This window comes from Tetrao urogallus (genome assembly GCF_951394365.1).
Source record: "Tetrao urogallus genome assembly, chromosome: 1".
In the NCBI taxonomy this organism is placed as follows: Eukaryota; Metazoa; Chordata; class Aves; order Galliformes; family Phasianidae; genus Tetrao; species Tetrao urogallus.
This window is the reverse complement of record NC_136813.1, coordinates 117,528,995-117,551,905: the sequence shown is the minus strand read 5'-3', so window position 1 is coordinate 117,551,905 and position 22,911 is coordinate 117,528,995. Positions and strand designations below refer to the sequence as shown.

General features: G+C 45.9%; 1 protein-coding gene across 1 annotated transcript; it reads right to left on the bottom strand.

Moving 5' to 3' along the window:
* Window positions 1-385: 385 nt before the first annotated feature.
* On the bottom strand, window positions 386-21,541 carry CHD4 (chromodomain helicase DNA binding protein 4; the record flags this gene model as incomplete). The annotated part of the gene is made up of 39 exons (XM_079545352.1): window positions 386-447; window positions 580-723; window positions 844-1,039; window positions 2,008-2,140; window positions 2,458-2,566; window positions 2,661-2,798; window positions 2,921-2,998; window positions 3,243-3,375; window positions 3,544-3,653; window positions 4,018-4,183; window positions 4,375-4,519; window positions 4,772-4,905; window positions 4,986-5,074; window positions 5,239-5,349; window positions 5,424-5,604; window positions 5,752-5,924; window positions 6,084-6,321; window positions 7,581-7,705; window positions 7,914-8,031; window positions 8,126-8,257; window positions 8,938-9,079; window positions 9,405-9,578; window positions 9,709-9,830; window positions 12,402-12,539; window positions 13,374-13,574; window positions 13,670-13,861; window positions 14,239-14,335; window positions 14,589-14,720; window positions 15,013-15,218; window positions 15,308-15,511; window positions 16,375-16,614; window positions 16,744-16,925; window positions 17,328-17,463; window positions 17,583-17,710; window positions 17,794-18,035; window positions 18,504-18,622; window positions 19,004-19,195; window positions 19,383-19,510; window positions 21,445-21,541. The coding sequence occupies 39 exons, from the start codon at window positions 21,539-21,541 to the stop codon at window positions 386-388; spliced, it is 5,787 nt and encodes a 1,928-aa protein (XP_079401478.1).
* Between the last annotated feature and the right edge of the window lie 1,370 nt (window positions 21,542-22,911).

Here is a 22,911-nt window from a genome sequence, read left to right as displayed (position 1 = left end):
GTATTAAAAAGGATCTTGATGGAGGTAGCTTTGTCTCTGTCCTGGCTTCTGCTTGATCTCGCCTGTGCAGTCACCTCGGTAAACAAACCCAAAATAAAATTAGAAAACTGAAAATCTGGAATTCCAGGCGGAGGCAGCGAGCAACGCAGCCAGGTTCTCCATGTAACAGACATGGCACCGTGGCCTTCAGTCACTATGTACAGAGTCCATCATCCATCCATCCCCCTCTCTCCTAAGCACACTCCTCGCTCCAGCGGGCTGGCCGCAGTGGAAGGAGGTTCTCCTCCTCCCAGAGACTTGCACAGCAGCTTCCACGGAGGGAAACAGCACCCAGTCAGGAATGTCAGGCAGAGGGGCAGAGTGTGAAGGGGTGGGGTGGGGAGGGTCACTTCGGCTTGGCCAAAAGATTGACAGCACTGGGCTGGAGACTCACTGCTGCTGCGCCACCTGTAGGGCAAGAGAACAGCTGCTAGACTCCATGGTACGGGGGCTATTTCCCCACATAGCCCCGAGACACCCCCGCCTGCAAAGCAGGGAGGGCACATACTTGTTGGGGAGGGGGCGGTGGAGGGGGCTCACTGCTGCGGTTGGCGAGCCTGCTGAGGATGTTGCGTTCTGACATCTGCAGGCGCACTGCCACCGGTGGGATACGGGCAATAGTGGCAGGCAAGCGTGTCACATCTGCCTTCATGTCACTCAGAAGTTCCTCTAGCTGCTTCAGAACTAGAAGAGAAAGGGATGAGTATTCAGGGGAGAGAAGGAGGGGAAAAAAAAAAAAAAAAAAAAGACCGTGGGGGACAGTGATGCTCAACACATCCACTTTTGCTTAGCCCATAGCATCACCTTTGTGCAGCACAGCATTGGCAGGCTTATTCCCAGCCATTGACTCCTTGGATAGATGCTGGTGACTCTCAGCCAGGCACTCCACCTCTGCAAAACGTGTGTTCAGAGCCATTGAGGGATGAGAGGGGTCTTCTGACATATTCAGATAGGCAGCTCGCCGCAACTGCTCCTCAATCACCAGTGCCTGCTCCAGGAGCTGCAACAGGGAGCAGTCATTAGAGAAGTCTTCCAGCAGCTGCCTGAAAAAGCAGCCTGCTTGCACCTCCCCCTGCACTCCCCATCACAGTCTCTTCCTGATCAAGTTGGCAGCTGTCACAAGGTAAGACCCTGAAACTCCTTTCACCAGCTTCTGTTTAGCTTGGTCTAAATATCAAGAAACGAAGTGTTTCATTAGGCCAGGCTCGGTATACAAGAAAACCAACTTATGACCAGTCTAAAATAAGTACTGTGAAGAGATTCCCATTCCTCTGCCTTCTTAAAGGACTTCTGAAGTAAATCTTTGTTGTTTGGTCTTTTTGCATGAAGCACACGAGATGAAGCTTTTTTTTTTTTTTTTTTTTAACCTGAGGAGTATCCAATGCTACTTACAGGAAGAATTTAAGAAAAACTGTTAAACATGTCAGAGATCTCTGAAGAAATCAATTTGAATTCTATTACAGCAGATCTAATCAGCCAAACTACATTAATTTAATGTTTAGTTCCACGACTCAGAATTACATAGCCTAATTTGGGTTGGTCTTAGCTTCCAGAGGTAAATCATAGTCCCTCCCAAGTAGAATCAGATGGTTTAAAAGCTACTGTTTCACCAATTCACCACTACACCATGTTTGAGTTCCCCCTAGACACAAGGAATGGTTTGCAACCAAGTAAAAGCTGTAATGGAAACAGACACTTGAAGCCTCCTGCATGCCAGTTGCTGAAGAAACATTTGGAGAGAAAACAGTCAAGCACCCCAACACCACTTCTAAAGGAAAGGATATTATCATGAAATTACTGCCTAACTTTGAGAAACGTTCAGTTTGTGAGGGGGGGAAAAAAAGAAAAGAACTGCAGAAGCCTTCACTTTCAGTGGAAGTGTCAAAACAGCAACCTTAGCAAGGCAACCATCTTGTTCTTAAATGCTCGTCTGGCTGAAAGGCACTTGTCACACTGAAGGCACCTTACCTTGAATCTCCTTGCCAAGAATTTGTTCTTTATTTCCAGGAAGTTACCCCTGTTCATCTCCCCCTTGAAGGGTTCATTGAGGATGGCGTAACGCGGATCATTCTGAATATCTTGCCAACGGGCATAGCCATGACTGAGATGGGATGAGCTCAGGCAAACAAAGGCAGTGAGAACATGGGAATACACAGTTCAGGCAGACAGTTCTCGAGAAGGGTCGGGAAAGCGGATACAGAGAGGGGAGGAACAGGAGCCGAGAGAGAGGAATGAAAACTATTTCCTGCTAGGTCCTGACTACACAAACTCTAAAACCCTCCTCCCACCATTTCTTTCACTCTACTGAATGATAAAAGCACTCTCACTGAAAGTGTTCTAGTCAGGCCCAAAACGGTCACCTTCACAACAAGATTTAGAGCACAAGGGGAGAGAACTGGTTTCTCAGGGTAAGGATACTTGATAATTCCAGCAAGCAGCCAGTAGTCATGACGCCGATGCCAGATCTCATATGTCTTCTTTGTGACAGTTGCAGCCCGCTCTTCATTCTGCCAAAGGGAGTGTAATTCTGGAAAGGCAAGATACACAAAGATAATGAAAGTTACCTCATGAACGAGAACGGGGGAATATAAATAAGTTAAAATATAAAAGATTTCACAGACCTGTGAAGCCACCATCAGCTATGTTGAACATGAACCGTTGCTTTACTGCCTTTTTGTGCCTTTCGTCTACTGACTCTTTCAGCATCTCTCCATTCTGCAGCATCACCACCTCTCTCTTATCATCATCCTTTTTCTCATCTGTACACACAGGAAGTCATTAGAAAGAACATGGCAGATAGCACAGCAAGTTGGACCCACAAGAAGTCCTTGCAGGAGAGGGAGTCAGGAACGGGATCAGAAATGGAATTCTCACAACTCACCTTTCTCATCCAAGGTGATTATAGGAGGTTCAGAGGTATTCTCAGTAGGTGTTCTGTCTTCTACTTTCTCCACATCAGCTGCAAGAGAGAAAGGGAGTATGAGATATAGCTGGTGAGTCCAAGGTTTTGTTCCTTAGTCAGTGAAACCTAAGTGTTCCCTGACTCCCTGCCCAAAGTCTTGGAACAGTCCCCACTAATTATCTACATTTATGTCTGCTTCAAGAACTCAGGCAAAGATGATGCAGCTTTAGAAAGATACTGATGTTTGGCTTTTTGTCCACTTGTTTGTGTTCAAGGTATTAAACAACCTCCCCAGAGATACCTTTGCTTTCCACTTCCATTGGCTCATCTGTTCTTTCCTTCACCTCTGGTTCTTCTTTCTTCTCATCTGCTTCTGTGGAGTTCACTGGGGATTTTGCTTCCTGTGGTGCAGCCTCTGCAGGCTGGGCACACTGCTGAGGACAGATCAACGAGTAGTGAAACAAAGCAGCGTATGCAAACAAGACAGTCAGATCAGTTCGGAAAGCAAAGATGCACAAAACTGTTACACTGATTGCGAGAACATGAGGAGAATCATCTCTAAGTAAAGACTGCATGAGGCAAACTAGGATCCCAATACCCACCTCCATAGGGACCTCTGCGTCATTAGCAGAGGCACTGATTTCTTTCTCTGGTTCAGCAGATTCTCCTTGCTCCTTGTTACTGGCTCCTTCTTCTGCCTTTATTCCCTCTTCTGTGTATTCCCCAACCAAGAGTGGCACATCAGATAAAAGAAGGAAAGAAGCCATCAGTGATGTGTTTCCCCCACTGTAACCAAGCGTATAACTCCTCTGCTCCTAGAGATTATGCCATTCAAGCAGGAACAGTATTACTCTAGATGAACCCACAGATTTCCTACCAACCACAAACACAGGATGTTTATTCTCACTGATGTCCTCTCTTGCCTTTAAGGGTTTGCAAACATCTTCAGCAACCCTCCTAACTTGAGAGGGTAAGTTAATCTGTGTCCACCCCCAGACCCCACCACCACAGTTTCGGTGAGGGGAAGAGCCAGAATGAGGTCAGGACACAGGACTGTGCAAGGGGGAAGCTCTCACCAGAAGGAGGGGCAGGGGCAGGTGTATTTGGCTGAGTATCCCCTGGTGTTGAAGGAGTTGGTGTTTTGGGAGAGGGTGAGCTTGGCTGAGAAAGTTTCTTGTTCTCCTCTATCTCTGCCAGTTCTGGCATACTCCAGCGGCCATTCACATGCTCAAACTCCTGCACCTGCATGAGAGGGAGAGAAAGATGTGTCAACTAGAGGAGTCATATAAACCCTCATCCTCAAACCAGAAGTTACAGATCACTCCACACACAAAGAAACACGTGAAGGAGAGAGTACTCTCTAGTTCAGCACCCCAGTGACTTAGAGAAGCTGTACAGAAAGAGAAGGTTACATTGCTTGGCCATGCACCCACCTTTTTGCGTATGAGTGACATGACCCCAATTCGAGTAAGGACATGCTGTCGAGAAAGACCTTCCCGTGGGACCCCATCTGCAAACGTCTCTGCGCCATCAGCTCCAGGTTCACATAAATGGCGCATGAACAGTGAGACATAGGCCCTGGCACAGTTAAGAGACAAGCAGTTAGATAAACAAAGAAAAAACAACACTGCTCAGGAGAAAGTGAACAGCCCTGGAGGTTTTCAAGAAAAGGATGACGTGGCACCTCAGAACACAGTTAATGGGCACGGTGACGACAGGCCAACAGTTGGACAAGACGATCTTAATAGTCTTTTCCAACCTCAATGATTCTGTAGTTTTAAAGGGGCTAGATATTATCCATTTTCTAGCCCTACCTAATTACCTACTTACTTGAACTCTTTCTCTGACTTGCCACGGAGATCCCGAACAAGCCACTGAGTGGTGAATGCATCCTGAGGTGGCATTCCATAGCGCATGATAGCATTGAGAAAGGCTTTTCTCTGGCGGGCATTGAAACCCAAGACCTAGAGTAAGAGAAAGAAAGATATAGGAAGAGCCATACCAAAGTAGCTCAAATGCAAAAGTCTATCCTAGTACTACTTACCTCAATGTTCCCTCCCACTCGGGCAAGTAAAGGAGGCAGGGGCTTATCCTTATCATTTCTCAGGCCTTTGCGGCTAGGCCGACGAGCTGCTGATGAGAGAAATGCAACTGAGGAGGACAGACAATGCACAGTATATTGTTGTGTGAATATTTCCCTTGCAGGGCAACACAAATGTACCAAGCATCCAAATCAAGTCCCAGAAATTTTCACACACAGAAAGTGAACCAGGAATTCTGGCTTCACCAGAGCTTACCTTCAGATCTCTCATCAAAGTCCTCATCCCCTTCTTCAGAAGCAACTGAATAGTCTGACTGATTATCTGACTGGTCGTCTTGCCAGTCTGAAAGAAAAACAGCACGTGAGCCTGAGACACTACTCCGTTATTCTTCCAGTAACACATGCTTACACCCATTTCCCCAAGTTTCCCCAGGTTTGTACCTCTATCCTCCTGTGAGCCATCATTGTAGTTAACTTGTTTGCGAATACGTTTGCCCTTGCCCAGATTCCTAGCCAGATCCTCCTGCTGCTGCTCATAATGGTGGCGGAGCAGTTTCTCCCAGTAATCAGGATCCACTGACTCTTCCTGCTTAATAATCTCCCGTTCCACTTCTTCTTCCTCCTGCCACACAGAGGTGAAAAATAAATCAGGAACCGCATGTTCCAAACCCCAGTGTTTGAGCAGATGCCTACTTGCCCTTAAAAGCAACAGTGCTTAACTGAACATCTGTCAGCAGAAGACTCTAGTTGATCTACACCTCATACTCACCCCCATCTCCTCTTCACGAACCACATACTGGGCCACTTTGAAAGAGCTGAGATACTCATTCATGCCCTGAAGTTCTGTGTCTTCTGTTTCATCCTGGTTCCGATCCAACAGACGCTCAATTGCTTTGTCATCATAGTGGATAACACTGCTATCTTCACCTTCTTTGTTATCCCCTGAGGAAGCAAGCACAGACTTTTAATCACATCGATCTTAAGGGACCAGGAAAGGATATGGCACCCAGACCTCTTTGTAGAGCTACGAAGAGCACTGTAACTATAGTTTCTTGCTAAATACAGTCCTCCCCATCTCCATTATCACTTTCAAGCACTCACCCCCCTCAGTAGCCTCATCCTTGAAGAGCTCTTCAGTGCCAAATTTGAGAATGTCATCAAGTTCCTGTTTGGACATGGAGCCTGTCTTGGAGCCCAAGCCTGGCCTCACTACCAGATGAGTTAGCATCATTTTCTTCTTGGCCACCTGAGTGATGCGCTCCTCCACTGATGCTCTTGTCACAAAGCGGTATATCATTACTTTCTTGTTCTGTCCAATCCTATGCGCACGGCTGAAGGCCTAGAAAAGAGATGTGCTCAGAACAGCCTGGAGCTATAGAAGCACTAGTCTGCTACACCCCCACCTACCTCAACAGAAGTTCCCCAGTTGCCTTCATACTTGCTCTTAACATTAGTTAAGATGTGCCTTGGAAGAACACTGCACTTGTTTACTTCCCACCTCTACCCATCCTTATTGCTCTAATTTTTCTAATAATCTCAGGGAGATCACAAGGGAGTAGCTAAGGTATGCAGGGAGGAAGTTAGGAAGGCAAAAGCCCAACTTGAACTTAGATTGGCCACTGCAGTAAAAGACAATAAAAAATCCTTTTATAAATATATCAACAGCAAAAGAACCAAAGATAATTCTCATCCTGTACTTGATGCAGCAGGGAATGTGGCCACTAAGGACAAGGAGAAGGCTGAGGTCCTCAACGCCTTCTTTACATCTGCCTTTAATAGCCAGATCAGTTATAGGCTAGGAGACAAGTGGCTGGATGATTGTGAAGAGGAAAGAGACCGGGGGTGTTGGTTGATGCTCGGCTGAACATGAGCCAACAGTGTGCCCAGGCAGCCAAGAGGGCCAACGGCATCCTGGCCTGCATTAGAAATAGTGTGGCTAGCAGAAGCAGGGAGGTGCTCTACTTGGCACTGGTGAGGCCACACCTTGAGTGCTGTGTTCAGTTTTGGGCCCCTCACTGCAGGAAAGACATTGAGGCCCTGGAGCGTGTCCAGAGAAGGGCAACTAAACTGGTGAGGGGTCTGGAGCACAAGTCTTATGAGGAGCGGCTGAGGGAGCTGGGATTGTTCAGTCTGGAGAAGAGGAGGCTCAGGGGAGACCTCACTGCACTGTACAACTTCCTGAAGGGAGGTTGGGGTGAAGAGGGGTTTGGCCTCTTCTCCCAGGCAACAAACAGGACCCGGGGAAATGACTACAAGTTGTACCAGAGGAGGTTTAGGTTGGACATGAGGAAAAACTTTTTCTCTCAGAGAGTGGTCAGGCACTGGAATGGCTGCCCAGGGAGGTCGTGGAGTCGCTGTCCCTGGCAGTGTTCAAGAGGCGTCTGGATGAGGAGCTGCGAGATATGGGTTAGTGCTTGTGGTAGCAGTGTAACAAGAAGGCAGTTGGACTAGATGACCTTATAGGTCATTTCCAACCTTGTGATTCCATGAATTTTGCATGTTTCTAGAAGGAAGTCATATTCCTTCACTACTCCTGATACATTCACATCCCTCTTCCTCACAAGGGTTCCCATAGCAGGTAAACTCACTCAAACTTACCTGGATATCGTTGTGCGGGTTCCAGTCTGAGTCATAAATAATCACAGTATCTGCTGTGGCCAAGTTAATACCAAGACCCCCAGCTCGAGTTGAAAGCAGAAAGCAGAACTGCTGAGCACCAGGAGCTTGGATAAAAGAAGATAACAAAATTAATCAAGCAGGAGCACATCACTGAAGGATTTTTACTCACCCCGCATAATCTCAGAGGAATCACTACTAATTTAAGATTCCAGGACAGCAATGGAAGACAGGCTACATTCAATCCCATATTGACCACTAACCACATACAAGACAATCATTTTCATTTCATGTCTGAAGGAGGAGAACCCTTACCATTAAATCGATCAATAGCCTCTTGACGCATGTTTCCTGTGATTCCTCCATCAATCCGCTCATATTTGTACCCTTCATGTTCCAGAAAGTCTTCCAGAAGGTCTAACATTTTAGTCATCTGTATATCAAAAAATCACCAGAAAAAAAAGTGAGGGACAAGGAGACACCAGATGAACAAGTTCCCTTCCTCAAAGACAGAACTTCCCGTATACCTGAGAGAATATGAGCACTCTGTGACCTCCTTCCTTGAGATTCTTTAACATCTTCTGGAGCAGCAACAACTTCCCAGATGCTCGAATAAGAGCACTACCATCATACATGCCATTTGGCATTTTTGGAGCTTCCTGAAAAGAAAGAGTAGGGGCGAGAAAGAAAACTGTTAGAATTAAGCCAGAAGAGGTTTAGGTTAGATATTAGGAGGAAGTTTTTCCACTCAGAGGGTGGTGACACACTGGAACAGGCTGCCCAAGGATGTTGTGGATGCCCCATCCCTGGAGGCATTCAAGGCCAGGCTGGATGTGGCTCTGGGCAGCCTGGCCTGGTGGTTGGCAACCCTGCACACAGCAGGGGGGTTGGAACTAGATGATCATTGTGGTCCCTTTCAACCCAGGTCATTCTATGACTCCACAAATGTATCTTGACATTAGTTCTTTCTTGTGTTCATCACAAGCTGACTCATTCAAGTCAACTGGACACGATGCGTAGCACTGCTCATACAAAACAATGTCACCCCATGCATTTTCTCTCAGTTTGTTTCCTAGATCTCCTCTTTCTAATTCAGTCCCTACTCTGCCTCCTCCATTCTGCAAGGATCACAAGGTAACCCCAATATAAAAATATAAAGATACTGAAAAAGGAGAGGACCTCCAGTGCACAACAGTAACACAAAGAAAAACTGAAAAACAGACAAGCGTAAGAACAGAAAAGAGAATCCCTCCAAAACTTCACAGGGGGCTCAATGGCTCCCCAGTAGCAGCCAGCTGGGAATCTGTTTATGTAAGAATAAGTAAGCAACAGCACATACCATAGCAGCCACAGGAAAGAGGTAGGGGTGGTTACAGCACTTCTTCAGATCCATAACAACGTTGAGTAATGAAACTTGGTTACCACCACCACGTGCATTCAGCGCCTCAAAGTTCCTTGTCAAAATATATTTATAGTATTTCCTGAAAATAACAAAGAAAATAAAAACCACAACTCAAACATCTTTCATGAGAATAACTAACACACACTTGCTCATGTCTGAACGGTTCCTGGCATTACCTGCCAGCCACCTAGACTGCTCTGCCAGTGGCAGTTACTATCCATTTCAGCCCTCTCTATCAGAGCACAGGATTACTCCTCCCCTCTGCAGCAACACAAAATCTTCCTTCTATCCACTGTGCAGAAAGCCCTACAGTAAGGATGAGTCTATTTCAACATCCTCTTTAGAACAGCAGAACAAAACAGTAGTAATTCAACAGCTGGTGATCCCTCCATTCTCACACTCACTTCTGCATAGGACTCAACTCCACTCTGACAATAAGTTCAGTCTTAGATGGCATGTTCTTGAAAACATCAGCTTTGAGGCGTCTCAGCATATGTGGGCCCAGCATGTCATGTAGCTTCTTGATCTGATCTTCCTTGGCAATATCTGCAAACTCTTCTAAGAAGCCCTCCAAGTTACTGCGGAGAAACAGACACTAAGCAAAAGCCACTAAAGAAAACGTCACTAAAAAAAAAAACAAAAAAAAAACAGGGAGATAGGAGTGACAAGAAAGGCAAGTTTAGCCTGGATTTGCACTGCAAGACTTACTGGAATCTCTCTGGTGTCAGGAAGTTCAGCAGGTGAAACAGTTCTTCCAGGTTGTTCTGCAGGGGAGTGCCTGTAAGCAGCAGCTTATGCTGGAGGGAATAACCATTCAGCACACGAAAGAACTGTAAAGTAGAGAGCAGGTAAGGAATGAAAAGGAAAAAAACACAGAGGCTTAGAAGTCAGTCATAGTCCTAGTAAAAAAACACTCTTTAAAAAAAAAAAAAAAAAAAAAGCAAGCTGCAGTTTAGATTTAGATTCCCATCAGCTGTTTGCAGAAGCGCTCCTAGTAGTTGCCACTCCAATCAGCATCACTAGACTGATCTTATTCGGATCACTGTTCTGCATAATTGAAACATGACTGTGACAAGTCCTATAAGTCATCAGGTACTAAAAGGTTTCCTTTGCTTTTTTAAGTTACAAGCTTTCAAACCACCAATCATTTCCAGATCACTATACTACATACTTTTTCCTCCTAAATTAGCATTCTACGTTTTTACTTCTCTGCCTCAAGACTTCTAGAAATAACTAAGTCATTCTTCCTATTCATATCAATCCTGGCAGCATTTCAGAATTCTGAACAAGCAGAGGAGAAAGAGTCAAAGGTTTGCCAATATATCTTTAAAGTAATTTGTGCTAGCTTTCACAACAATGAAGTCATTCTAGACAGAGCTAGCGAGCAGTTACAGTACGGCACTGAAAAGCACAAGTATATCATGTTCACTAGCACAAAGTGACAATGAAGTAGTAATTTATGGACTTATTTTATACTTAACATGATACAATGTCAAACTGAATGAGAATAGCTTGTGTGTAGGTTGCTCCAGAAGTAACGCCTCCTATTTACTTCCATGGAAACTATAACAGACACAAAGAGCACAACATTATCTTACAGAGCAAATTCTCAGCTACAAAGCGCTATTTTTTCAGCTCAGTCACCACCATTAGCTATGCATTTTCACCAGTGATGAACAAAAGCCTGCATTACACCAGCTGTACATGGCTATCCAGAATGTGGCTTGTCTTCAACATCATTGTCACCACTGCTGAAACATGCTACCCACTGCCTCACTGCGCTCACATCCACTGTCTGGCCTGCATAAACATTCAGCAAGCATCAATGGATGTCAACGGGTGCCATTTTGTCCACGTGGAGGAATTCAGCAACACCTCTGCTTCACATGCACTTTCACGTCAGGTGCCATTTTGTCAGACTGCTCCTCTGCTTCCATCTGTCGCACAGCAACAAAATCTATCAATACTGGTAGAAGATTGAACCTCTACTGCCATATCACCAAGATCCACATTTGATGTTGTGAGCCAATATAATAAAATAGGAGGTGTTACTTTTGGAGCAGCTCTCAGATGACAAATATTAGAAGAAATATACCACCACTTATTTTGCTAATCATACCAGAAGGATTTCTTCTAGTGCCTTCCATTAGGATTGCTTTATGTAGTTACAGCCAACAACATTCTCATCTTGGAATAAAATATGGGAATTACTCACTGTAACTGTAAAACACTATTTGGCAGGTAACCAACACTGTCTGTCAAGAGCTGTCTTGCATACAAATACCTAAAGCTGCCCTTAAGGGATACAAGACTCCTTTAGAAAAAGGAAAATTTAACAGTCTTGGTGGATAACCGATCGTTATTAGTCATAGTGTAACACTGAGCTTTTATATCCTCTTTCAGCTCACGAATATAAACATGAATAGCAAGTGTTCAATACTGTTTCCAATAATTCCAATTCTAAGCACAGAACAGCACCCAATCTTAGTGAAAACAATAGAAAAAACTCAAAACTGGACTGCAAGCACAGCTGATAGAGAGATATCACAAGGTACCAAACTCAGATCTGAAGAGCTGAAGCTACGTTTTCTCTTCCCCACTCCCCTCTCATCCCCTACACAGAGGCAACTTGGTCTTACAACCTGCAAGAAACTACAAAACCAGATTCCCATTAGCAGTTGCTTTTAGAGTACTAAGCCTTAGAACCTAACTGAAGACAGACAATCAATCAGATTTAAAACACAAGAGCTTAGGGAGGGGCTGGATTAAGAAAGTACAGTCAATTCTACTGAATTAAAACAAGCCTGGTAAAGGTGCAGCCTCATATGATTGCAGCTCTATAGATTTCAGCATTTACCCAGGCATTGTTGAACACTCCTGCCCACCTCTCCCATTTCTATAACATCTAATTAGCTCTGCTAGAGCTAGATGAATGCAGAAGGCAAGATTCCTCTGGAAGCAGAATAACTGCAACCCATGCAGCTTTTTTATACTCAATATGATTAGCCCTTCCAGAACAGAGATGATCCAGATGTATGCTCTACTTCCAGAGAAACCCATTTCTGAGAATGGCAGCACCCAGGTTTTTCTGTTTTCTAGTATACGTCAATTGCCTATTCACCTAGAGAGGAAGTTATTTTACTAGTGAAACATACTAGTGAAGCTGTTACCAATGATAATCAATACCCAAATGAAAGGTTTCTCTCTTCTGTTTAAAATAACGAGGGTTGCTCCTCATCAAGACCCCTCCCCCCCCCCACAGTGCATTAAATTTGCTAATGAACACACGAGTAAGAGCTGGCAGACAAACTTACTTGTTCAGGATCAGCTATCTAATCTTCTGAACACCTTCTGCAACATATGTAATGCTTACAGACCTTATTACCTATTCTTTCCTGTACCTTAGACTGATTGTTCTTCAGTCGATGAGCTTCATCTACAATGAGACATGCCCAGTCAATAGATCCCAATATGGCCATATCAATTGTGATCAACTCATAAGACGTGAGAAGGACGTGGAACTTCACAGCTGCCTCCTTCTGCAAAGGAAGAAGAAAACACAGTAATGACATAAGGGAATGTCACAGGACAAAGGAGATACAGAGTCTCTCCAACAAGTTGTCCCTACAAGACATAGTCAAACAGCACAACAAAACAGTTTTTCATACCTGTAGTTTTCTGTCACAATATCCAAAATACTACCCAACATATTCTAGTTTTTCAATCTCTTATTACTTGTTTTACACATGTAAGCCTCCTCAACCTCCTGCTACTACAGCATAGCTGCCAGTTCTCATAACAGAATTAAGCAGCAAATAGAGGCATGTTATGGAAAGAGACCAGGAATAGTGTCTCATCAAAATGAGAATTCTTAGAGGATAAACAGTTTATCCAAGTTACTGTCAGTAGATCCTGCAGTTAAAGTAAGGGAAAACAAGCAGTTGTATTTAACCCTACTGAGAAAATTTTAGTGGTTTTTCTTTTTTTTTTTTAAACTAGGAAGAGTGAGGTTCTATTACAAAATACCTGCATCAGGTCTGTATCAGGTCATATTTATGCAGGCTGGCAATTCTGTAGGAAGTACGATGCACAGCTTGACAGATTAAGCAGAAAAACAAAAGAACTTGCCTATGGTCAGTATTTCCTTAGTTGATTCCCTTTTTCTGGAGCACTGTAAAAATTCAGACTGCCAGAAATGCTTAAAAGCAATCTACAGTAAGAGCCTAACAAAATATCCACTTAGTCATCAACTTGCAGTTATTTCCCCTTGGAAACAAAAGTATTATCAGCTCCCACAGACTCCAGAGTACTCGAATCTCAGTTGCTGAAAGCCATTCTAGTGTACCTCCTCTTCCAGTTCAGGCTTGCATTACCTTCATTCTGGATGCTTTTTTGCCTCCACGTATGGCATTATCCTCAAAAGTGAACTCATTCTCACGGATGATTGCTCGACTGTCTTTATCCCCAACGTAGGTCACTACATACATATCTGGTGCCCACATCTCAAATTCTCGTTCCCAGTTGATGATTGTGGAGAGGGGGGCACTCACCAAGAAGGGCCCCTTTGAGTGGCCCTACGAACAGAATCAGTAAGAGCATTAGATGCTGCTTAAGTGAGCAGATGCGTTAATCTCTCCAGATAGCGTTCCAGCAACATTTTGCCTCTCACCTCTTTGTACAGGGAATACAGGAACACAGCTGTCTGCACAGTCTTTCCCAGACCCATTTCATCAGCTAAGATTGTATCTGTGCCCTGGGCCCAAGAGAATCGCAGCCAGTTCAGTCCTTCCAGTTGGTAAGGATGCAAGGTTCCCCCTGTTACATCAAGGTACTCTGGCTGCCGGTCATACTTCACCGTCGGCTACATTGGAAAGAAGGAAGAGTTAAGATCATTTACCTTACCTATGGAACTATCAAGACTCCTTCTCCAGTCACTCATATTCCCTACTGTAGACTGACATTCCACAGAAATCAGATTAATTCTAGTGCCGAATCCCTAACAGGCCAAAAGGTGTCCAAAATCTTCTATCAAGAGCCAGCCAAGCCAGCCTCTTCCCAATGTACAAAAGATGGGTCTGAATCTGAAGGTTCTATAACCTATCCACTTTTCAGGCCAGGAAGAAATTGTAAGCCATGTGCTCCTCACCCTTCAAGTTCTCTATACAGCCCACAAGTGCCAGCCCCACTCAAAATAATCAGTAGTATCAGGTAGTGCCTAAGCAGTAAACAGCAACTTACATCTACTGTGGGAGTTTCAGGGGGCCTTTCCAGTTTCCGCATCTTCACTTTCTTTAGCTTCTTACCAGGCCTTCCTTCTTCACCCCTCATCAGCTCCCTATGAGGAGACAGCCCCATGAATACAAAAATGCAACAATTTTTATAACAGACCAAGGGAAAACTATTGCAAAGAGCAGTGGGTAAACAAGTAATTCAAATATGCTCAAGAAAACAGAGGGAAAAGCCCTCCAACCAAAGGAATAAGGAATCAACAAGACGCTTCCTTTCTATCTCCATGCATCCAGACGGGTCCTGACACACTCAAATACTTTCCTCAAGGGAAAAGAACGTTACCTTGATATTTCTCCTACCTGTGATTCCAGTAGGCTTGCTTGTAAAGGTCATAATCTTGGATATCCACATCCTCACTTTCCCATGATGCCTGGTCATAGGGTAGATCTCTCCATTTAATCAAATAGTGGACGTTCCCCTTCTTATCCACACTGAGGGGGACAAAACAATAAGTGTTAAGCACAGTGAAAAGACAGCATTTCTCATCCCATTCAAATAGGAAAGGAGAAAAGGATACTTTGAAGAAGCTACAGAAACAATATTTTTCATGAACAGAACTCTCACTTTTTCCTCTCAGTTACAACACGCTTCAGTTCATCACCCCTCTCAGCCCTGTCTATAGCTATCGTTAAAAAATTGTCTTGCTCTTCCACTGGGACAGGTATTTTGATAAAAAAAAAAAAAAAAAAGACACAGCAAAACCACCTTTGCTTCTTCCCCTACCTATGATTAAGGATTCTATGGATCATCATCCACTCTGGTTTGATCCCGTATCGATAGAAGCGCTCCTCCATTTCAGCATATTTGGGGTCCTTGTTTTTTCTCTTACGACTTTTCTCCTCTTCTCCTCCAAAGTCCCCTGAAGGTGGCTCATCCATATCATTCTTGCGTTGGTAGTTTCGAAACATTACCTGACAGTGCAGCTCCAGCTGGAATTGGGACAGAAGTTAGACTGTAATAATCTCTCCCCAGAAATATCTAACCACTCTTATGATAGGGTTAAGATCCTTAAACTCACCTGCAATTCTGACACCCAAGAGCAGTGCCAGTAGGACATGCCCTGCCATTTGACAAAGAACTGCCTTTCAGGTCGACCCTCCAGAGGCTTAGGGGGAGGAGCATTAGGATCTGCATCAGGTGGACGTGGTGGTGCAGGGCCAACTGGGGGCTGACCCCATTTCCAGATCAAGATCTTCTGAACCTTTCCTTTCAGAGCTGGGCACTGAAAAGGTAGAGAGCTTGTCACATCACACTGCAAGTATTCTAACATCAAGTGCTGAGGAGCAGAGACTGTACAAAGAGTTACAGTTTTCTTCTTTAGTTAGCAGCTTTACTACACAGGTGGGATTTTGTCTTTGGGCTTAGAAATGTTCACTCTCTTATTTCTGGAACTTTAGAGCTTCTTCCAGTTTGCCTTTTTTCCAGGACTAGCAAAACAGCAAGCTGAATTCAGCCTCTTAAATTTAGTCATCTCTCCAGGGTCCCAAAAATTTAGTCTACCGAATTCCAGTGAAAGTTCACACAGAAAATGTGTTCCTGTAAAACTACCAGTCCAGCACAGGGACATGCCCTGAAGCGGACTGCATTTTGTTCATTATCTGAGAAGTCCTTATCATCTAATGAATGCACATAACAATTTACAATACTTCATTTTAATGACATCATGTAAGTGTGAAATTTCCCTCAACTATCAACTAAGAGAGGGCTTGGCATTACAGAGACTGCAGCACAAAAGCCATTTAGCTCATTGGTTTAGAATATTTTAAGTGCTCAGTTTTCTTGCATTCATATCATTGCTTCTACAAACAAAATATAATCCAAGGAAATTGAGCTTCAGCATGGTCGTAAGCCCATCCTCCCTGCCCTCCAGGGGAAAGAAAAAGCAACCAAGCTGCAAGGTACAATCCAACCACAGACAACCAGGTCTCAGTAAATTATAACAAACAAACAAACAAAAAAAAAAAAAAAACACAGAACAATAGCCTTCTCTAAGGACTTCACATTTATAGGAAAATGTGATGATTAAACAGAATTAGATCCATCCTTTCTTTCAACAACAGAAGAACAGTAGTAGCAGAAACTCACAGTGCAGCGAGGACACAGCCACTCCCCATTGGGAATCTCTGGCAATGGGGGATTCAGACAGTGAATGTGATAGGATGAAGGACATGCATCACAGCACAGCAGCTCTCCTCCATCCTTGCAGACTCTACAGAACTCCATATGGTGGTCATCTTCCTCTTCAGCATCCCCCACAACATCTTCTAGGATCTCTTCACCTTCAGAGTTATCCTCCTTTGCTTCCCACTGAATGCCCTCTTTTTCCTACAGGAGCAAGAGATCAGAAAAGTCATGCTGACACATTCATGACTTTATTTGTACAGAACAGCATTAAGTCACTTGACCTCCCCCCTTCACAATCACTTGCACAGTTTGGGATAATCCAATACTCACGCAGTGTGGGCAGCTCCATTTGCCCTCTGGGGCTTTCTCCATGTCTGGATCCAGGCAAACCATGTGGTAGGCACGAGGACAGGTGTCACACAGTATGATTTCTCCTCCCTGCTGGCACACCTCACAGTAGTCCTGGTGATCAGTCTCATAGCCATCCACAGCCACTGTGGAGTCCTCCTCACCTGCAGAGGGTGAAGAAGAGTTAGAGCAGTGCAAGGCACAGATAAAGGCTTTCTACAGCAAGGAAGCGTATTCCCCCAACAGCAACAGCCTGTGTAGTTACAGAGATCCAGAATTCAAAACTCTAAGTGCATTCATGTAGTAAATGGAGCAAGGAGGTCCACTGATGAAATTAAAGGTGTAGTTTAGGCTAGGAAAACTCAGTATTGTATCTGTTCCTCCTCTACCAAGATGATGAAAGATTTCCTGAGCAGCTTTTCCTTCTCAGGAATAGTATCAGGTTCTTTCTCCATTAATTTACCTCCCTCAAGCATGCTGTTAAGCATCCAAATGCTACAGACGTTCCTCTCATCTCTCTACACAATTAACTGCAGTTCTGTCTCCAGCTGACAATGGAGCAATACCTTTCTTTTTCTTTTTTCCAGCTTTGAGTTTTTTACGACTGCGGCTACTGCGACTTGTAGATCCATCTGAAACAGAGTAGCTGTTGATGCTGGCATCATCAAAGTCTGACTCCACATCCAGGTCATCATCTTCACTCTGAGGTAGGTAAGAAGGAAGCTATGCTGTCCAGGCATGTATGCCATGGACAGCGATCACGCACCGACCCCAGCATTTCTAGCATGCCATCAGAATGTCAAGAAAAGAGGGTCACTTACTGATGACCTTTTGCGCTTGGAACCAAATCCTCCCAGTTTGATTTTCAAAGGCGCCACTTTCTTTGTTTTAGGTTTCTTGATATCAGGAATACGAGGACTGCCCTTTGGTTTTCGTCGGGCATTGGGGCCTGGGAACAGAGAAGCCTGTGAGTCAGAAGTACTACTGTCTCAACACCACTCATCAACACCCTGACAGGTTTTTTAATCTCACCTTTGCCTTCCTTCGTCTTGGCTTTCCTGAGTGGCACATCTACAGGGGGCTGCGGCAGCACAGCATCCACGTTTGTCACCATACTCTCCACTACCGCAACAGCTGCAGCTGCAGCAGCAGCCACAGATGCACCTGAACTTCCCTTGAAGGGGTTATTTGTGCTAAACTCCCTCCACTTGGCTCCCAGTACCATCATCATCTTCGACACAGCTATTTTAGGGTTCTTGGCTGCAATAAGTGGTCTGTATACAGTTAAGGAAAAGAAGAGTTACCAAAACAGTTTCTTGGTCATTTCTCTTTCCTCACCCCCAGTAGTCCTTCTCTCTCAAAATATATTCCTTTCTAGCCTCCAATCTCAACAGCAGTGAAGCTCTACTTCCACTCTTCACACAGCACAGACACAAATGCTCTGTGATTTTGAAAGCAAAATGGAACTAAGCATATCAGGGAAGAAAGCAGACCAAGAGCAAGGACTTGCATCATCTTGACTGCTGAAAACAAGATATGTGAATCAAATATTTCAGTGTTGCTTCAGGTGTTTGTTCTAGGTGGGGAGCTAGTGTCCCTGACACGTCTCAACGATCCAAAACAACAACAACAAAAAAAACACAACAAAAAAAAAAACCAACCCAAGACCTAGTTCTTGTCCCCCTCCTTTTTTTTATTCCTTCTTCAAAAGTCCTTCCAAATGCTAAAGACTTGCAATTCACCTAACAAACTGGCTGAAAGCTTTGTAGTTGGTGAGAGTGCGGTAATCCTCCTCTGTGAAGATATGATCAATATCCTCCATGCCCCAGTCCTCCAGGAGCTGAGCAGATGACTTTGGCTCCTGTCAAAAAACAATTGTGGCCTCTTTGAGCAAAAGCACATATTCCAGAAAATAGTACTTCCACACATCTGTATCATACATACATCTTCCATCTACAGATGACCCACTGGGTCAAGACTGGGGGATTTCCACCAGCCGCTCTCCACTTGTCACTGCCATAGGACACAGCCTCACTAGAACATCAGAGGTAGGAAAATCCTTTGGATTCAGTATTTAAGGTAGGAAAGGGAAAGGCGTGCAGGGAGGGAAATGGTCAGGTCAGGCTGTTCAGAGAAAAAAAGAGACTAAACTGTCCCCCACTCCATATGCTGTCAGAGACTAATCCCCCAGGTCCACATGGAACTGAGAAATAAGGAGTAAGCCAGATGGGTCGCTTCTCACCTTGGAGTCATCATCTTCTTCCTCCTCCTCTTCTTCCTCCTTGCGCTTTGCTTTGCTTTTCTTTTCCTTCTTCGGTCCTAATTTCTTCTTTTTCTTCTTCCCAGGAGTGTAGTCACTGCCTTCACTATCAGAGCGCAGAACCTCCTCCTCTTCCTCCACAAACTCATTGCCCTCACCAGAACTGTCCCCAAGCTGGGGAAGGAGGGAGAGAGAAGATCAGGCAGCTGTGAGAAAATACCCTGGATAAGCACTAAATACCATACTACCCAAGCTCTAAAGGATTCATACAGATGTTTGCTGTCAAAAGTCAACAACAAAGCAAGCCTCCTCTCCCCACAGCAATATTTTAGAGCACGATTTGAGACATCCTTTCCCTTACCTCCTTCTTCTGACGCTTGCTGAGTTTGGGCACTTTGGGTTCCTTTAGCTTCTTGGGTTTCTTCTTCTTTTTGATTTTGAGTGTCTCAGCCTCCGACAGAAGCTCTTCTTCTGGCTCCTCTTCATGTTCTGGAGGGGAAGAGGTGACATCCCACTCAAAGTCCATTTGCACACTACAGCCCAGCCCAGCCCACTTTTCACAGACATCACTGAATCTGTCTGCTTCTTGCTACATACTTACAAACACAGAAGTGCTTGCTTACCCTATTATTGCTTGTACCTTGTTACTGTTCACAACATTTACTAGTCAATCATATGGCAAATTACTACCACACACCCCTTCCTCCCTCCAACAAGGCCCACTTCCACAATATTCCTTCTCCAAGCAAAGCAGCTCTTAGGCACCAGAAGTGTGCCCTAACTGAAAAACAAGGGCACAGAGTAGATTACCACATCTAAAGGAATTAAAACAGTGATTACATTTAGAAAGTACATTTGAGAACCTGAAGATAACGTTTCAGTCCTCTAGAATAAAAAAGTATTTAACTTCTTTTCATCAGAATAGAACATCCTACTGCTTACAGGTATTAAAATACATTCAAAACACAGTCCAGCAAGTCACTACTTGTCCTCCATAGGTAGACTGCTACTTAGCAACTCAATTCTAATCCAGACTTGACATAGCTTTCTCTCCACCCCTTCCCTCTTTGTCATCAGCTAGCAAGCAAGCTCCCAGCGCAGGGACAAGGAGCCAACTCCCTACCACCATCACTTCCATCTGTGCCCCTACCTCTCCCGACCCCGGGGAGAGCCAGGCAACCCTTTCCTTTGTGGCAAGCTCTGAGAGCAGCCCAGCCATTCGCTCTCTCCTGCTGCCCCGCCCATTGCACACAGCCAGAGTCACTCCTTCTCCCTCCAAGGGAAAATGGCCTCCTGACCACAGGAGCTGGGCAGGATGGAGGAAGCCACAGGTCAGGGAGCTGCAGCAGGCAGATGAAGCAGAAGTAGAGCTCTTGGAACTTGGGGTCTTGCAGTTCTGCCACTGTGCCAACTAATTAGCAAGTCTTTGCTCACACAGTCCTACAACACCAGCTCCTATGAGGATTCCACATCTTCTCCAGCTAATTCTTTCACAGAGCCTAAGTATCCCACACCTTCCATTGCTTTTCCCTAAAGCTCTCAAGTCTGCAGCGATTTTAACAGTTATTTTTCCCAACAAGATTTTCCTCACAAGGCTTCATGACCATCTCCCCTCCACCTAAGAGGTACCAAATGCAGCTGGAGTCAAAACTCTAGAAAAAAGCCAAGCAAACAAAAAACCCAAACCTTCAACAACATTTGCCTCTCCACTTGCAACGTTTTCTCATTTGTTACTACAACAGGCATGGCTTGGTGGGAAAACTCAAATTTGCCTTACAGCCCAGCACATCAGGATACATACGATCCCTTTTTGCAAGGAAGCAGAGAAGTCAGATGTTGATGGCTTGCTTTGTACACACATCAATAACATTCAAAACAGAAGAGTACCCAGAGCTCTAACCCCAGTCTCATGTAGATGAGGATGCATGCAAAATGGACAAGGCAAGGTACAAAGACTACCTGAAAAGCAAAGGTGAGTAGGTAGTACAAAAAATGAGCCACCAGAAGCCTCAATAATTGGGTGTGGCAAAGAAAAAGTGGGTCATGCAAGAGCCCAGGGCAGTATGCTCTGGACAGCAGCAAGCCTGAGATCCCAGATGAAGCAGCCAGACATCCTCCCCTTTCACATACACAGCTCCCTCTCAGCCCCCCCATTCAGTGAATGTGAAACTCACGGACATTTTGGTGAAAACTGGACATACCACTGACTGCTCACTCCCCCAAAGCATGAGTCCCTGACAACCTGCGACATCCTGGAACAAAGTCTGCTCCACTACTGGAACTAGGATTCCAGTAGTAAAAATCAAAAACATATGCCAACTCCTAGTCGAAGGGACATTCCTCCATGGAGCATTTATTTCACATATCCAATTCAAGGACAGCATTACCCTACCTCACACACATGCCCTGCAGGCCCTCAATACCTGGATGCTGGGGGATAGCACTGTTCAGCAGAATCTCCATCTCATCATCATCACTGCCCCCCGAGCACGGCGACGGAGATCCGATGCCTGATGCCATATCCTCTGAACCAGGGGAGGCCCGGGCTCACAGAAGTGCTGCCTTCCTGCCAGCAAAGCCAGTACTTCATTGAAAAGAATCAAGAGAAAGTTACAGCAGACACAAAACCCGGTTTCCCAAGCAGCAGTGCAACCAAGAGGATTCTCGAGAAAAAGCTTAGATAGTGATTTCATCGCACTGGGAGCCGATGGACAACAGGCACTCCAGCAGCAGGTATCGCATCAGAGTTGTAATGAAGCAGGCTTTAAGACAGCAGACGTTAAACTGAGTCAGCAACTCATTCCTCGCAGGGAGCCAAAACAGCTGTCCTATAGGAAGATCCTCCTGGCTCCCGCAGCCGGTGCCAGACCGGAATGAGCGCCCTAGGTTATTTCTACCTTGGCCTTGGAGAAGGCGGGGAGGGGAGCCGGCCTTCCCACGGGGACCTTGAGCCGCCCGGCGCTCCGTCAGGGCGGCGTCCAGCGTTCCCTCACGGCGGCAGAGCCCTCCCGCAAGAACTCGGCGGGCCGCCTGCCGCGTTGCCCCCAGGACCCACACAAAAGACACCACGGCCGCCACCTCGCCCGGAGCGGGGCAGCAGGGCGGGCGACGGCTCGGCGGGGACACGGTGCCCGGCGGGCGGAGGCGCGGGGCGGGGCCGGGAAAGTCCGGCCGGCGGGCGGCACGGGGCCGGCTCTCCCCACGGCCGGGCGGTAGGACCGGGCCCGGCGGGGCGGCCGCTCGCCAGGGCCGCGCCGGGAGGCGGGGCGGGGAGCGTCCCGCGGCCGCCGCGCAGGGGACGGCGCGGTCCCGAGGCGAGCCGCGACCGAAGAGCGGGAGGGTGAAGGGGCGCCGGCGAGAACCCGTGGGGCGGCGGGCGGACCGCGACAGACGGCAGTGAGGCCGCGCCCGCCCACCCTCATTCCCTCCCGGATCCTCACCCGGCTCCAGACGGCAGCTCCGCTCCACCACCGCCGCTGCTGAAGGGAAAATGGCTCCGGACCCGGCACCGCCTCTTAAAGGGGGGAAAAAAAAAAAAAAAAAAAAAAAAAAAAAAAAAAAAAAAAAAAAAAAAAAAAAAAAAAAGCTCCGCCCCGCTCCCGCCTCCATCCCATAATATGCCTCGTGAACCTGGCAACAAACCCCGCCCCCGTATCCCCGGCAACATTCCCCCCCCAGCCGAGACATCCCATAATACTCAGTCTCCCCTCAGAACTTCCCACTCGCCGCCCGGCCCAGCATCCCATAATACTCGTCCCCCCCGCCTCCGGTCCTCCCCTCCCCCCCCCACCGGGAACATCCCATAATAGTCCCCACCTCTAACCCCTCGCTTCGGCATCCCCTAATACCCGCACCGGACCTCCCGGCGGAGCGCCCCCCTGGACCTGGGC